Here is a 16,574-nt window from a genome sequence, read left to right on the forward strand (position 1 = left end):
TTTTTTTTTTTTTTTTTTTTTCTTTTCTTGTTATATTGAATTTATTAAAGCTCCCTAATTTGTAGTCGACGACAATTGTATTCAAGTATGCAGAGTGTCCCGAAAAAAAATGGAGGAAAGGATTCCAGTGTTTGGTTTGTTTCCCAGGTACACACCAACACACCTATCGATTATATTGGAACCACGTTTGTTGTTTATACAAATCGATTATTATACATACATAATTTTACTTAGACTTGTGAATTTTAAACAATGTTAATGATTGTCACTTTTTTCTGTTTCTAGGAGTTGAAACTCCATGTTGTGCTATCGTACCAAACCATTTTGCAGTGAAGGGACAAAATATTGATCAAGAACAACTATTGAAGAAATTGATCAAGATCCTTAAGAATGTCGAAATCATTGATCATTCGGCATACCCTGCTGATCACTTTTTTCTGTCTCCCGAAGTCATGAATAAACGTACCGACTTTGTTGTTACTCTTTAGACATATATATTGGTTTTTCGTATTATTTTATTATAAAAGTTGGGGAAATTAGAAAGAAAGGATATTTTTCTTGAAAAATATCAAAAAATATTTTATTTTTACAAGTTTGACCATATAGGTTTTTTAATAATCATAACCCAGTTTTACCCTCAATTTTACAAAAACTTAAATAACAAAAATATAAATATCTAATTTATTTACAAAATAAATAAAATAAACTTCCTAATCTGAAAATGTTAACTGCTTTGTGATCGTCCATCTCTCTGTGACTATTTCTTAGCTGTGACTCTATCTCTCGACTCTCGTCTGTCTCCCTAAGACTCGACTCCAACATTAGATGCTTCGTGATCGTCTATTGTCGTCTTTGTGCTATAATTCTTTGCTCTTTTCTAATTTAATATTACTAAACTAGTAATAATTTGATACTTTTACTATTATGGTTGGACTTTAGATCTTTTGAATAATTTCTATTTCATTGATATTTAAGACGATTTCTAAAAAAGGATTAAAGATTCTTATTGTTGACAAAGATGGGAAACCGCAGAAGAGGACAATGAATGTAGTATTCAAAGAGGTTTTCAAAAACCTGTAGGTTATATCGGAGAAAGCATATTGGAACATGCCTATTAGGTATTTATAATCTTTGAACTTAAATATAAGCATTTCATTTGTTTCATATTGATATATGTTTCTGACATTTAAATTTTGTTATAGGGGTTGTCCTTTTAACATGTACTTTACAATAAGAAGCGATGAATGATGAAAACAATGATGCTTTTGGAAGATTAAAATTTTTAAAGATTGAAACAGAGGAAGGCTGAAAGGAGGAAAAGAATGTGACAAGAATCTGGATATCATTTGGTTGCAGTCATCTATCCATGATTTCCCCTTTTTATCTTATTACTTTGGGAACTTTGATTTGTTTTTGAAGTTTTTATTTTCTATAATTTCTATATGATTATGCACAAGGAAAGAGTTTTTCATATTTGGGAAGATTGTAAAACTATAGGGAAAAACAGCCAAAATCAACCCAGACTATTTGCGAAACGCTTTATTATACCTCAACTATGATACCATGTATTTATTAACTTAAACTAACTAAAAATTTAAATTTTCTACCTAAACTCTATAAAATTAGCCGAATTCAACAATTTTGTAAACGTCGTTACTTGACCGTTTAACGGCGCTGAGTCAGACGCCAGCAAGGCAATCATGTGGCATCTGGACATATCAAAACTACGTCGTTTTGATAACCCCAAATGAAACAAAAATAAAACGGTGCTACCTATAGTCTATTCAATAATAAACAGAAACTTATGTTCTGTTTAAGTGATTTCCAAACATTTTCTTAAGAAATAGCTAAAAAAAGAAAATAAAGTTTGGAATTACTAACCGATAAACGGAGTTATCTTATTTGCACTTTTATGGCGAGACACCATACTTCTAACCATGTTCAATGATGAACCTGCATATAAAACAGTTTGTTAAAACAGAACAGAAATAACCAGCAAGCAAAACATATCAAAACTATCAAATAGAAAATTATAATCGATTGGATTGAATATACAGCTTAATGGATTAACAAAGTCTTATCTGTAAGTATATTCTTCCTCGCCATTTTTGTCTTTTATTTGGTTCCATTTTCCCCTGTACTAAAAGAAAGAAATAAAATCAGACATCCACCCAAAATTATTGAGTTTAAAGAAAACATGCAATAAGAAACATAAAGAGGATCTAATCTAGCAAACAAATTTACAAAGAACTAAATTGATCTAAAAATAGTATTGGATAATATCAATATTTTCTTCATTTTTTCCGACAAACATAACAACAATTTCAAACATCAAAATCATATTTCAAATGAATCTAACCAAAATTTTGAAAAATAATTGACTATGGCTAATGATATTATCCACAAATTAACAGCGAAAAACTTGAAGAATATTACAGAAACTCTTTCGATTAATTCATTCAAATTTTGAATCGTCTGAATTAAACAGCGAACACAAATACCAATCTTGGCTTACCTAATAGTTTTTGGTTCTCTACTATGCTTCAACTTTGAGATGGATTTGATGCTAAAGAAGATTGACTCAAAGATTTGCGTAAGAAAATACAACCGATCGGTTTCTACTATAAAAAATAGAATCTTCTCCTACACATTCCTTTTGTTTCGTATTACTTAGAAAAAGAGCTTCTATGTGGGCCATTAAATACAAAAAACGAGGCCCATATTGCATGTCCAACAATTATAGAACAGGTTTCATTGACCAAAAATGAACCTTATTTTATTTAAACCTAATTTAGTATAGTAAGAAATCTGAGGAAGGTTTATATAAATAATAAAAAATAAATACAATATTGAATAATGAATAATACATACTACAAACATTACTACCACTAATTTTTAATTTAAAATATGGATAAGATTGTAAGAAAAATAATTTACATAACACTATCAACAAATCCAAAAAAAAAAATCAGAATAACAACAACATATATATATATATATATATATATCTTTTTTTAATAGTATAGATAACTTATGAAAACATCCCCGCACGTATTCAAATCTAGTGTTATATTAAATTAGATAAATTAAATAATTATTAAAAAAATTATTAACAAAAAAATAAAAAGTATTAATTTAAGTAGATTCCCTTGTCTAATAATATCTGGAAATTTGTTAATGTTCTTTATTAAAGTAAAAAATCTTAGAGAGATAAACGTATTATTTATTTTTTTGTCAAAGATATATTATGATTTTGGAAATTATGATATGTGGGATGCTTAATTAATAATGTTACAGCCCGGTGCTTTTATGGATTACTTCCACAAAAGAAAAAAAGGAAGATTCATTCTTCAGTGCTATATATACGTAGAGGTTCATTGGCATCCTTGTCCATCATCTTCTCTTCTACTTCCAAGATTTCTAGTTTTTTTCTCAAATGGTGCATTCTTTTTCTTACTACATATTGAACAAAATCTCTCTCTTTTTTTTCCCTTGTTATAATGAATTTACCAAAGCTCCCTAATTATATTTCATTGTTTGTAGTCGACGACAATTGTATTCAAGTATGCAGAGTGTCCCGAAAAAAAATGGAGGAAAGGATTCTATTGTTTGCTTATTTTCCCAGGTACACCTACACACACCCATCATTATATTGGAACCACCTTTTGTTGTTTATATAAATCGATTATTATATACATACATAATTTTACTTAGACTTGTGAATTTTAAACAATGTTAATGATTGTTACTTTTTTCTATTTGTTAGGAGTTGAAACTGCATGTTGTGCTATCGTGCCAAACCATTTTGCAGTGAAGAGACAAAATATTGATCAAGAACAACTATTGAAGAAATTGAACAAGATCCTTAAAAATGTCGTAATCATTGATCATTCGGCATACCCTACTGATCATTTTTTTCTGTCTTCCGAAGTCATAAATCAAAGTGCCAAAGTTGTTGTAACTCTTCAAACATATATATATGGTTTTTTTATTATGTTTCTGTATTATTCTATTATTGAAGTTTGGACTTTGTGTAAGTCTTTAGACATATACTATATGGTGAAATTAAATTATATTATCCATTCTTATACTAATCCTTTTGCTCAGGAAGATTGTTTTTTCCCTTCTTTTCTTATATATATATATATATATATATATATATATGCATCCAATATGGTCACTAGTGTTTGTTTTCTTGGTCGAAGTATACGTTTAGTTATGGAGTTATATATACCTCAGAATGAGCTACTGAAAAGTTAAGTGCATATTCTAGGCGATATACATCCATATTGGTTTGACAATGGTCAGAGTCAGCCTAGTTCTTGTTCCTCTATATATCAATCAATTTTTTTGAAAGAAACAAAGATATTGATACAATATACATGCTTGCGTAAACAAAAAGCTCAAATAAAATTGTGAGAAGACGAGATGTAACTTATGATAATAATACACTGTACATACTCCATGATAACTTAATTCAAAAGACGTATATATTTATAACAAAAAAAAAAATATATACTAAACCCGATCAATCTCAGCTTCATCTTTTTCATATGTACAACAAACAACCAACAAAGACTCACAACAGAATCTGTATTCATTAGCAATCTGTTTTTTTTTTTTTTTTGGTATGAATGTAAAATAATATTCACAAAAAAAAAAAAACGATTTTACAAGAGATGCAACTTTTAGAGTTTTTGAAAAGATTAGTGAAAGAGATATAGAATTGAAAGGGGGAAAATTGTGATTTCGAATTTTAAATTGGAAGTCGAAGCTTTCAAACAGACACTGATACATACATACATGCTTGCGTAAACAAAAGCTCATTGAGAGAAGACGAGTGGTGGTATATATAACTTATGATAACACACTGTACATACACCATCCTCAATTCAAAAGACGTATATATTTATATAATAAAACACAAACTAAACCCGATCAATCTCAGCTCCATCTTCATATGTACAACAGTCTACAAACAAAAACTCACAACAGAAGCTGGTTTTTTGGCTCGTCCTTGAACACTTCTGATAATTCTCTTCTTCTATTAAACTTTTCAAGTAGAGATTTCAGGTGGATCTTTGATTAAGGTTTTATTCACTCCACCATGATGATCAGTTGCTGTCTCGGAGCTGATATCATAAGACGAAAGAAGCCGTCTCTGTTGTTTCCAAATTAACAGGAGTTTTGAGGTTAGTTCTGAATTAGGATTTCGAGTTATAACATGCCGATGTTTGTTAAGAGAGATACTTACGTGATCCTCAAAATCAGGGCTAGACAAGTTGATAGATAGATTTCTCATCAACAGTAGCACCTGCTTGGTGGGGGCACACAAAGGAGCAAAAAGTGATTAGTTTAACCATCTGTTCACCATTGGACCGACATGGTATCAATTAATATAAACGTAAAACTGAAAAGACAAGAAACGTACTGTTTCCACGTCTATGGGGTCCATCTTCTTCAGCTTTTGTAGATGATTACTTGCATATGGGTCAAAAACACTTCCAATGAAGCTGTATACTTGGGCAAAGTCCGGTAAAACTGAAACAAATAAAAAGGATCTGTTTAGTAAAAATGGTAAATGTGGTACAAGTACAAATTAAAAGATAGATAGGTGACAATTACCTCTTAATGAATGGCCAACATTTCCCTGGTCACTTGTGTCCCTGTTGGATCGTGGTCTTGGAGTATTTTCAGAACTACTAGAACAGTTGTTATTCGCTCCTGCTCCTGCTGCTTCCATCAGAACAATATGCATCGTTTAGTTTAATTTGATAAAGATCTTATAATATTCGGATAATAATGCTTGCAAATAAGAAAAGAACCTTTTGTGAGGGGCGTGAAGCTAATTGTTTGCGCATTATTTGTCCATGGAGCCGCAGCAGCAGTGGTTGGAGAAGTCATCAGCATTGAAGAAGACTCGGGCCTAAACATAAAACTTGGGTCATTTGGTTCAGATGTTGACTTTAATGACACTGGTAGTTGAGGTTGCACTGCACATTGCCATAAAAATGCATCAATATAGTTTTTCAATAAGCAAACAGCATTACAACTCCAACGTTTTTTTTGCAGAAGTTATTACGTACCACCCTTGTGGGCTTTCTGAGGATATGGATGAGCTGCTTTTCTTTTAGGTCGAGGAGGAGGGAGATGTTCACCCGTCCCACTCTTTTGTACCTTAAGAAAATACTTCTGAGCATGACTTCGTATCTGCGTTATTAAAGAAATCCGTATAAGAAGCCATAATAGACAGAGCTCAGCAAGCTCACATTTCTAAATGCGAAAATATCTACAGATAACATTTCATTAAATCTCATGGTGATCAGCGACAAAAGCATGTGAAACTCTGGCTCCTAATATATCAAAACAGTTCCAGACAAATAAAGTTGTTTTAAAAGAACACTTGGTGGAGATATCAAATGAGAAGAAAACAACCTCAATCCAAAGTAACACTGAGGGGTCCAAGAGAAAGATAACAGAATCAAACAACTAGAGTAGGCGGAAAAACAAAGTAATCCATTCCAGAAGATATTTCTTCTTTTTACTTTACCTGAATCACTGTCTTTGACCCAATAAAAGCTTCAATCTTCTTCCAGTCTCTATCAAACCTAAAAATGATAAAACACAAGCATAAGCGATATCAGATCACCCACCAAACAACCTGAATATAATCCTCAGCTAAGATTGATACCCATCACAATACACAGCGGACTAAGCAATAAACAGTACAGTACAGTCATAGCCTCCACTAGAACTACTCCAAGACCTTTCCCACTATATTACCAACCTTAGTACACGTCTTAAGGACATCTCAGCTCATCCAATATCAATAGAAATTACACATTAACAATACATACATTCTTATATTCTGACCTTCTCAATGCTTTATCAGCAGATTCCTGACCATCCAATAAAATGTGAATACATAGACAATTCCATCTACACTAATTCCAACTCTCAATTCCAATTCCAATTCCACTACTCAGCACAGTACATTCAGAAAACTACACAAAAATTACAATAATCCCAAATTGAAACTCGACGAATGTTCACAGGATTCACCACAAACCCTAATCAACCAAAAATCGAAGCTAATTCTCTCCGAATCGAACCTCCCAAAATGGTTAAAGGAACCTAAAAGCCATTAATCGGAGAAATGGTAAAACTCAAAATGGTAAAAAGAACTCACAATTGAAGAGCTTCGAGGAATTTATCATGCTCAGGCTCGGTCCAGCTCTCTCTGGACTTGGTAATAGTATAAGGCTTCCGAATCTTCTTACTCAAATCCTCAGACGAAGAAGAAACAGTCGCCGCCGCATCCGCAGCCACAGCTACGGCGGTAGAAGAAGAAGTCGTTGGTGAAGAAGAAGAAGGTCCAAGACCCGGAGGAACAGTAGTCATACCGGTCGGATCCAGAAAATAGCCGTGTGAAGGATTCGGATTTCTAGAGACCATGAAATAGGCGAATTTTTGGGGATTTGCTTTTTTTTTTTTGGCTCTGTTTGGGTAATTAAAGCTGTGCGTAGAGAAGAGAAAAAAATGTGGCTTATGAGAGAAGAAGACGGGCAGATAGATTTAATAGATATATTATAATATAAGCTATAGTTTTTATGTGTGTGTATATACGCATTTGTGAAGGTCGGCAAAATAGCCTTGTGACCTAATATAACGTGCCACGTATTTGGAACACTTTATAATAAAGTTTTTTCATTTCCATTTATGTTTTGCATCGGTTTATACCATAAAAGGGTCTTCTTAGTAAAAATAATGATTTTTTCCAACATTGTTTTTGTCTTATATGTACGGTGGTGTTACAAGTTACAACTACTCTAATTGCCCATATTTTATGTGTTGTGGAGGCTTTAAATTATTGTCTGTCCAATTAGCCCCATCCAACATCAAATTTTGAGAAAATGGGTATTTTTAGCCCATTATGAAACATCAAATTGTATGTCCAATATGCCCATCCAAGTTGGTTTTTTTACTTTTTAGTGTGGGTGCTTAAGCGTGAGGTGCTCAATTCTCAACCAGCTACATGCCAATTGCTAAAGGCTTGTTGTATTCTTTGCCATGAATGTTTTAAAGTAGTGATGAGTTAAATACATGCGATACTCTTTCTGAATCTGCTATCCGATTCGATTGATACCCACTTACAAAAACACATGTGCAACATGGGATACAAGAGATTTATATGAGGAATGAGTCTCCAAATACGGATTTCGATTTTCATGGTCGTTGGACATAACATAACGTAGATTAAAGCGCTTGTGAGTAGCATGTAAATGACAATAAAGTCGAGTGGTTTGTGAGTTGTGATTCATGTTTTCACAGAAAAAATTATCTATCTATAAATGTTTTAAGTTTTTATTACTTATTAGCAAGCTGAAGCTGAAACTTACGTATTAACAACATCCATATTTTGAAAACATGGATAACATAAACTATTATGATTATGAGAACATATATCCTCTTTTTTTTTTTTTGTTAAATTTGTTTTTTTGTTGTTGTTGTTGTTGTTGTTGTTGATAAACCTCTTGTTTAATTCGTTGGCAATCTTATTAGTTTTCACCTCCCTTTAAGTTTTTTTTTCTTCTAATTGTATGATTGTATCCATTCTAACAGTTTATTATGTTTAACAAAACAACATCTAAATCATGAATTTAAGTTTATTTGATAATTTTTTAACAAAAAAAAAATTTATATTTGATAAATGATTCCTATTTTCGACGAAGTTAATTAAGAAGTTCTTATCGACGATATAATAAAAGACATAAGATATCGCATATACACAATTATAACACGGCATTAGTTGAAGCTACTAAAGTACTAAACTAAAGAGTCACAGCTGCCACACGCTATATATAACAAACAAACAATCTATAGAAAGACACAACTTTTTTATAATATTCAGTTTCTAGCGTCGATGACTTGACTTAATCGTTTCCATGCATATTCCCGAGCTCAAGACAAAAGATATATCGTTTATATATATATACAGAGAAGCAAATGTTTATTATGAGCAAGCTACAAATTTGATTCCTTTCATATTCCTATCCTATACATCATCTCTTTTCAATCATCAAAGTCTATATAGTTTTCCGAAAATGCCGGTACGCTTTTTTTTCTTTTACTTTAAATTTTGAGAACAGTTCTAAAAAGAAAAAATACCACAACTTAAAATTTAAATCTTTGCAGGAGAAAGTTGTATTCAAGTTGGAAGTTCTTGAGGAAAGAATCAAACGGAAAGCTATGAAAGTTGTATGTGACTTTCCAGGTATAGTAATATAGTAATATGTACAAATCAATGTTTTTATTAAGTCCTGATGGCAAGATCGGTTTATATACAAATATTAGTAAAAAGTTCATCTATTTAAGCTTAAATAGTACTAAGCAATAAATGATTGTTGTTTTTAGGCGTTACTTTGATAGACGTGAAGGAAAAAGGTAAACTAAAGGTGACTGGAGAATTTGATAAGTTTGAAATGACGAAGAAACTGAAGAAGGTATATGAATTTGTTGACATTATGGCGATTAAACCGGATGGAGAACCGGCGCAAAATAAGAAACTGGTTAAGAAGCCTGAACCAAAAGTTAAGAAAGCACCATCTTTCCGCGGTTGGAAATTGGGTTTCTTTAAGTAATTGGTTTGAAGTCGTGATCGGTTTGATTTCCATGGACTAATAGTGTATTCTAATGATATTTCATCTCATTTTCTAAAAATTTGTTTGTCCATCATTTGTAATAATATATTACGGTGTTCTTATATTCATAATGGCCTTCTACTATCTTTTTGTTAACCTTAAAGTATTGGCCATCCAATTGACAACAACGAAAACAAACCTTAAGTGATAGAGTCTCGTGCATTATCTCTTTTCATAAGCAACACTTTCCTTTATCATCATTAGCAACTAGATGCTCAAATACTGGCCACCCATTCCCAAGTACCAAACGTTTCTACGTAGTTAAATTACATTCCCTTTCCCAAATGGCTCATTAAATCTTCAACGCATTATTATTTATTAGTTAATTGAGCAATTTACGATGTACTTGTGATTTTTTTTTTTTTGAATACCAATTTGATATTCGCTGCAAATATCGTTACATGCGGTAACTGTTTTTTGCAAGTATAAGATTGGAGTGTTAGGTTTTGAAAGTATGGATGTTTTGCAAGGGTAAGATTGGTCAAGTATCATTTTCCAAGATATCGAAGGTGTTGAAAAAGTTAGTCAACCTATGACAAAATTATTGTTATCCTGCAACTTCGTTCCAAGATAACCACACTTATTCCATCTAATTCGTTTATAGTATATCGTCAAATCAATTATCTAACCACTAGCTTGAACTCATCATTGAGTCGTCGTATTAATATTATATCACAAGTGTTTCTTTTTAATGGATTTTTTTTCGCCCACATGCAATAAAATTGATTAAGCCTTTTGTATATGTTTTTTATCCTTTTCGTTTTAGTGTTGGTATATGAAAGAGTCCATGTCTAAAGACCATTATTGTCTGCTGCTGATGGACCGAACATTCAAAGCTTGTAAATGAAAGAGTCCGTGTGTGAAGAACATATTCTTCACGAATATTCAAAAGCTTGTAAAATGTAGTATAAATTAAGATTCACTTACTTAAAAAGGATTAGCTTGGTCTCAACTTTTCTCTATTTTTTCTTTTCTTTTTAGTCGTGCATATATGATCTATATCCATGAGAAATCTGAGCAACACAAGTATTTCGCAAATATTTATACGAATCCATCTGATCATATATCAATTTATATACTAATATTGTATTCTTTCATACTCTATCTCATGCTGTTTAAGTTCATTGGCATTCCCTTAATTTAATTTTCTCTATGAAAATTCCGTTATATATACAATGTAATAATACACATCTCTATTTTTTAATATTTCGTGGATTTAATTATGAAAAATTGGATATTGTATTTCCTAGCTTCGAAGAAATTTTAAGGTTCAGGTTCTTTCTTATGTATAGTCTCTACGTCTTGAGTTTAATAGTTCTTACTTATGTAGAGCTAACGAAGAAATATAGAGAAAACACGTTATTAGTTGAAGCCACAAAAGAGACCATGCCATGCACTTTCCATTTATTATTTAGAAATACTTTTTTAAAAGATAATAATATTCATTTAGAAAGACTTAACTAGATTCAACTTGTTTTTATTCTTCCATCTTTTTTTTTCCTCTTTGCTGAGCATATATTCTACCATCTTATTATAGGAAAAGACTCAAAACTGTTTGTATAGGTCTTGATGTATAAAATTGACTATTTTGGTTGGACCTAATTAACTAATCATTACTATATTCACTACTTACAAACAAAACATTGTATAAATAAACGGGGAAGCATAGGGATACTACTGTGCAAGCTTGCGAGTTTACAATCATATTTCTCCTTCACTCTCCAATTTTTTCAAAATTCCAAAATGCAGGTTTGTTTGTTTTTTTTTCACAATTTTCTTATTAGTTTTAAGTAATTAAATTTCAATGGTTTAATGTAAATTACGGTAGGAATTTTAATATATTTATTGCGTATATATACAATGAACTGCTCTAATTTCCAGGAGGAGACAGTTGAATTCAAGATGGATGTTTCTGATGAAAACATCAAACGGGAAGCTATGAGAGTTGTCTGGATGGATTCAGGTACACCGAACACAAATCTATGGTTGTAGTATCAATGAAACCAGTTAAATCAGTGAATACTTTAATCTATCTCAAGCTTGAAATATTGAAGCAACAATATTTGTTGTTATTAGGAGTTACTTTAGTAGACATCAAGGAAAAAGGTATACTAAAGGTGAAGGGGATATTTGGTAAGATTGTAATGGGGAGCAAATTATATGAGATAGATAATTCTGTTGACATAATCAACCCAATGGGTAAACCCGGGCCAAGTCGCATTCCGGGTTTAAGTACAGTATACAATTATCTTACAACTCCCAAAATTCAGGTTCATTTTACAAATTTTTCAGATTATTTTTAAGCAATTAAAGTTATCTACTGTATGAATTCTGTCAATATATATTAAAATTATTTACTTATACCATGAATTGCTAATTTGCAGGAGATAGTTGTATTCAAGTTTAAAGTTCTTGATGATAGCATGAAGCGTGATGCTATGAAAGCTATCTGGGAGTTTTCAGGTACACCGATACGAACCTATGGTTTATGAAACCAAAGGAATCAATTATAGATGGTTATTATGTTTACATAATTTAAGTCTTTTAAAACAATGCACTATTGTTTTGTTTTTTTCGTTAGGAATTACTTCGGTAGAGGTTAAGAAAGATAATCAAGTAGAGGTGAAGGGAGGAGAATTTAATAAAATCTCAATGTCGACGAAACTAAAGGAAATAGATGAATATGTTAGCGTTACCATCAAGGCTGGACCAGAAGTTGGTGGGACAAAGATCAACAATCGGTTATATTTCAATATGTCGCCTACGCATGTACCTGTTCGTGCGCCTGTACCTGCGCCTACGCCTATAACTGTACCTGCGCCTACGCCTGTACCTGTACCTGCCCCTGCTCGTAACCCCGATATACGGCGTATATCTTCTCCTGCGCGTAGGCTTCATTTACCTGTTAAAACTTCAATTTGGACAAAGTGCTTTCGGTGTGATTGTCGATAAAATCTGTTCTGGAATGGCCGTATATTGGAGTAATTGAATTCGTTGTAATATTATGATAGTTTATTTACATGTCAAAGTCAAAGTTAAATTCAATAATATATGCATGTCCAACATGGCTAGATTGAAAATCACATACTAAAATAACAAAAAAAAAAATTGCACCAGTTTTATAGAGTGAATAACTCCCAACAACAAGATTCACTACAAAGTTTACGAGAAGGTCTCCAGCGGTATGTTTTTTTGAACCAGTTTTACAGGCCGATACATCTGCTGGTCTCCAAGCGAAGTTACCTGATAAGCTTTTTTTTAACGCATATATAAGATTGTTATATTTCCATTAAAGTGCCTATTACTCTTGAACCACACAGCTTTGATTGGCACTAAATCACCACTATTAGAAATCTAACTCAATTTTCTATAACTTTCATTACAGACGTTTTGACTGGTTCTGAGTAATCATTTTTTTTTTTTTTTTTTTTTTTTNTATTCAAATGAGTGGTGTCCTCCATTATTTTAACCTGAATTTATTAAACCAAAAGACACACAAAGACACTACTTCTAAATTGCAAGTTTCCACTTAGACACTAAATGCAACAAAATACAACAAAAAGTATCTGCGCAAATATTTATATGAGTCCAATTATCAAAATTGATTTAAAGAATATCCTATTTTTAATCTTCTAAGTATAATTAATATGTATGTTAATTTTCTTGGGTATCCAGTATCCTTTTCCACCTCCGATCCTTTTTTTTTTTTTTTAACTAATCCATAATATTCACATAACATATCTATGCTTTTATCTTTTTCCTTATAAAATTTTAATTATGAAAAACTAGACATTTCATTTCCTAGCTTCTAAGAAATTGTGATGTTCTTTCATATATTCTTAACATCTTGACTTAATTTTTTTTATTGAGAAAATGGCAAAAAATTATTGTATAACACGGTGTTAGTTGAAGTCACTAAAGTAAGAGACCAAGACCAGGCCACCTTCTAATCATCTTAAATTATATTTAAGAAAGACTAGTCTAGACTCAACTTGTTTTGATTCTATTATATAGAAAGACTTCAACTTGTTTTGCTAAATTAGTTTTGATATACAAAATCAACTTGTATTTCCTTTTAGTAATTCCAAATAGTTGAAATAACTAAATATATCGTATAAATAAATAAATATACGGGGAAGCAAAGGGTTATTGTCATACAAGCTGCGAGGTTGCAATATTCCTCTGCGTTTATCTCTTCTTTCTCTTCAAAATGCAGGTTCGTTTTTCTTTTTTCTCTCGTTCTTCAGAATAGTTTTAACTCTTAAGCAATTAATTAAATTTCAAAGGTTTAATATACGGTTGAAAATCTACAGAAAATATATGTATGTATATATCTAATAGAGTTATATTGCTTATACAATGAACTCCCAATCAACTTGCAGCATGAGGAGACAGTTGAATTCAAGATGGATGTTTCTGATGAAAACATCAGACGAGAAGCTATGAGACTTGTCTGGATGGTTTCAGGTACAACAATACAAATATATGGTTAACCAATATGTGATTTAAGCTTGAAATATTGAAACAATAATATTTTGTTGGTTTTAGGAGTTACTTTCGTAGACATCAAGGTAAAAGGTATACTAAAGGTGAAGGGAATATTTGATAAGATGGAATTGGGGATAAAACTACAAGAGATTGATGATTCTGTTGACATAATCAATCCAATGGGAAACCCGGCGCAAAGTCGCATTCCCGGTTTAAGTACAGTCTACAGTTATCTTACCACTCCAAAAGTCCAGGTTCATTTTTACAAAATTTTCAGATTATAATGGCTCACTGTTATCTAGTACCTACCGTAGGAATTATAGATTATATATAGATTTAGTAATATTATTTACTTATACCATAAATTGCTATTTTGCAGGAGATACTTGTATTCAAGTTTAAAGTTCTTAATGAAAGCATCATACCATATATTATGGAAGTTATTTGGGAGTTTTCAGGTACACCAAACAAATCTATATATGGTTATATATGTTAAAACCTAAAACCAAAAGAAATCAATGACAGTACATATTTAATTTTACATATATACTTTTTTCATCTGTTTAGGCTAGAACAAGTAAAACATTAATATATTTTTTTTGTTAGGAGTTACTTCGGTAGAGGTCAAGGGAGATGATCAGGTAGAGGTGAATGGAGAAGAATTTAGTAAAATTGCAATGGCTAAGAAACTAAAGGACATCGATGAATCTGTTAGCGCTATCATCAAGGCTGAACCAGGTGTACAGGCGGCACCTAATAACGGAACCTCATATGGTACAAAGATCACCAATGCGTTATCATCTTTCCATATGCCGTATGCGCCAATGCGTGTGCCTCCGCCTGCACCTGTGCGTCCTCCTCCCGCGCCTGTATATGCGCGTGGGTGTGGAAAAAGTTATGACGATGGATTTAATAAACCAAATCAGCAGCCAATCCTCAATGCTGTTGCTGCGCGTGTACGTGACTTTGTGTATAAACCAAACACGAATAAGTTCAAGCACCATGCTGAGATTATTGGTAGGAATAAGCCACAACCTCAAGTCAAGGATCAGGAGCAAGAAGGAGGAATGTTTGGATTCTTTGGTAAGAAGCAACAACCTGATCAAAAGGATAAATGTGCTCGTGAAATCCCAAAACCACAGGTTGTCAATAAGGAGCCGTCTGCTAGTACCTCAAAATCAGGAACATCAAAAAAAGGTACAAAACATAGAACTCATGTGCGTGTATGAACATACTTTTTCCTAGTTTATTAGATTTCTTTTAATGAGATGAATTTTGAGGTGTGATTGGTTTGAGCTCCATGGACTATATTACCATGTATGTTCCGGACTAGAATGTCACCTCATCTTCTAAAATAAAGATTGTTTCATATTAGCATATTATGTTTTATTAACCTTATATATTTGTGTTAAACCATCTGATGCAGAAGGAGAAACACAATATACTTGGGACCCCTCATCACTAGTTACGGGCTTAACCACTATGAATCCCTTTCAAACGGAAAACACAAACAGTCAGATGACGTCCTCACAAACGAATGGATCCACGCAAAACCAACACTCAACACAAAAGAAATACCAATATAGAACGGAGTGAAGGACCGGTTATTCTCTAATCTTAATTCTTAAGTCGAAAGAACTGAGTGTGTGTCGAGTTTTTCTTTAGATGGGATTTTTCTATAGGACTACTGTGCTCTATGGAACTACCATGTTCTGGACTAGAATATCATCTCATCTTCTAAAATAAAGTGTGTGTTCTTTATCGTTTATGTTGTTGTTTTTTTTTTTTAATTATTACATATCGGCATTATAAAGTGTATTGTGTTTTTGTTAATTACTCTTGAAATTTTATACTCCCAATTAATTGTGTGTTGTTGAGATATCGCTTTTGTTAACCTTAAGATTATATAATTACTTGTTGAGATTAGATTTTCTGGAACTAAAATTTTTAAAAAATTCAGTTAATGACATCATAATTACGTGAATTCTTAATGGTGATTAAGTAATTAACTAAGGATTAAATATTTTTTTATAAGTAAATTTATCGAAGTTTTAAACAAAGGCAAAATGGTGGGTGGTAAACAAATTATAATTTTTAAAAACTTAAGGGCTATTATTGAGTGAATGATTTGTAAATTCATGTAGAGTTGTAAAATTATGAAAATTAAAATACATGATTCTGAAATAACATATTTTATTTTTGTATTTGAATCATTCTGTTTTTCAATTTCAAATCCATTTAAAACATAATGTGGATTTTAAAATTTCAAAACAAATCATGAAATGAATAACATGAGATTTTAACAAGTATTTATAAATTATATAACCAATAACACATAATTTTTGTTTAGATTTCTAAATCCATTAAAATTATAGAACAAGTGTT

General features: G+C 31.7%; 4 protein-coding genes across 6 annotated transcripts; 3 read left to right on the forward strand and 1 right to left on the reverse strand.

Moving 5' to 3' along the window:
- Positions 4,722-7,558, reverse strand: LOC104725779 (protein REVEILLE 6-like). Of its 3 annotated transcripts, none has more exons than XM_010444506.2 (8): positions 7,190-7,558; positions 6,551-6,608; positions 6,087-6,210; positions 5,826-5,993; positions 5,626-5,730; positions 5,432-5,541; positions 5,255-5,314; positions 4,722-5,161 (listed from the first exon to the last, which is right to left on the reverse strand). In XM_010444506.2, exons 1-8 carry the CDS (start codon positions 7,453-7,455, stop codon positions 5,057-5,059), a joined length of 996 nt encoding a protein of 331 aa, XP_010442808.1. In that variant the 5' UTR covers positions 7,456-7,558; the 3' UTR covers positions 4,722-5,056. The 3 variants fall into 3 exon arrangements, with proteins under 3 accessions (XP_010442808.1, XP_010442806.1, XP_010442807.1); XM_010444504.2 differs by having other exon boundaries at positions 5,626-5,736; XM_010444505.2 differs by having other exon boundaries at positions 5,626-5,733; positions 7,190-7,557.
- LOC104725780 lies at positions 8,913-9,756 on the forward strand. The gene is made up of 3 exons (XM_010444507.1): positions 8,913-9,110; positions 9,196-9,274; positions 9,415-9,756. Exons 1-3 carry the CDS (start codon positions 8,946-8,948, stop codon positions 9,639-9,641), a joined length of 471 nt encoding a protein of 156 aa, XP_010442809.1. The 5' UTR covers positions 8,913-8,945; the 3' UTR covers positions 9,642-9,756.
- LOC104725781 lies at positions 11,387-12,784 on the forward strand. The gene is made up of 5 exons (XM_010444508.1): positions 11,387-11,450; positions 11,583-11,664; positions 11,778-11,971; positions 12,086-12,164; positions 12,283-12,784. The coding sequence occupies exons 1-5, from the start codon at positions 11,445-11,447 to the stop codon at positions 12,651-12,653; spliced, it is 732 nt and encodes a 243-aa protein (XP_010442810.1). The 5' UTR covers positions 11,387-11,444; the 3' UTR covers positions 12,654-12,784.
- On the forward strand, positions 13,777-16,068 carry LOC104725784. Its single transcript, XM_010444510.2, has 6 exons — positions 13,777-13,917; positions 14,084-14,168; positions 14,250-14,443; positions 14,569-14,647; positions 14,796-15,386; positions 15,616-16,068. The coding sequence occupies exons 1-6, from the start codon at positions 13,912-13,914 to the stop codon at positions 15,783-15,785; spliced, it is 1,125 nt and encodes a 374-aa protein (XP_010442812.1). The 5' UTR covers positions 13,777-13,911; the 3' UTR covers positions 15,786-16,068.

Source organism: Camelina sativa, chromosome 11, assembly GCF_000633955.1.
Source record: "Camelina sativa cultivar DH55 chromosome 11, Cs, whole genome shotgun sequence".
NCBI lineage: Eukaryota > Viridiplantae > Streptophyta > Magnoliopsida > Brassicales > Brassicaceae > Camelina > Camelina sativa.

Excerpts from the sequence above, each read along its gene's own strand:
- LOC104725779 (XM_010444504.2), bottom strand. The coding sequence starts at position 7,455 with ATGGTCTCTAGAAATCCGAATCCTTCACACGGCTATTTTCTGGATCCG. Across the intron at positions 5,994-6,086 it reads TCAGAAAGCCCACAAGGGTG|TGCAACCTCAACTACCAGTG; the intron begins GTACGTAATAAC and ends GGCAATGTGCAG. Across the intron at positions 5,737-5,825 it reads CTTCACGCCCCTCACAAAAG|CAGCAGGAGCAGGAGCGAAT; the intron begins GTTCTTTTCTTA and ends TTCTGATGGAAG.
- LOC104725780 (XM_010444507.1), top strand. The coding sequence starts at position 8,946 with ATGCATATTCCCGAGCTCAAGACAAAAGATATATCGTTTATATATATA. Across the intron at positions 9,111-9,195 it reads ATAGTTTTCCGAAAATGCCG|GAGAAAGTTGTATTCAAGTT; the intron begins GTACGCTTTTTT and ends AAATCTTTGCAG. Across the intron at positions 9,275-9,414 it reads AGTTGTATGTGACTTTCCAG|GCGTTACTTTGATAGACGTG; the intron begins GTATAGTAATAT and ends TGTTGTTTTTAG.
- LOC104725781 (XM_010444508.1), top strand. Across the intron at positions 11,972-12,085 it reads TTACAACTCCCAAAATTCAG|GAGATAGTTGTATTCAAGTT; the intron begins GTTCATTTTACA and ends GCTAATTTGCAG. Across the intron at positions 12,165-12,282 it reads AGCTATCTGGGAGTTTTCAG|GAATTACTTCGGTAGAGGTT; the intron begins GTACACCGATAC and ends TTTTTTCGTTAG.
- LOC104725784 (XM_010444510.2), top strand. Across the intron at positions 14,648-14,795 it reads AGTTATTTGGGAGTTTTCAG|GAGTTACTTCGGTAGAGGTC; the intron begins GTACACCAAACA and ends TTTTTTTGTTAG. Across the intron at positions 15,387-15,615 it reads ATCAGGAACATCAAAAAAAG|AAGGAGAAACACAATATACT; the intron begins GTACAAAACATA and ends CATCTGATGCAG.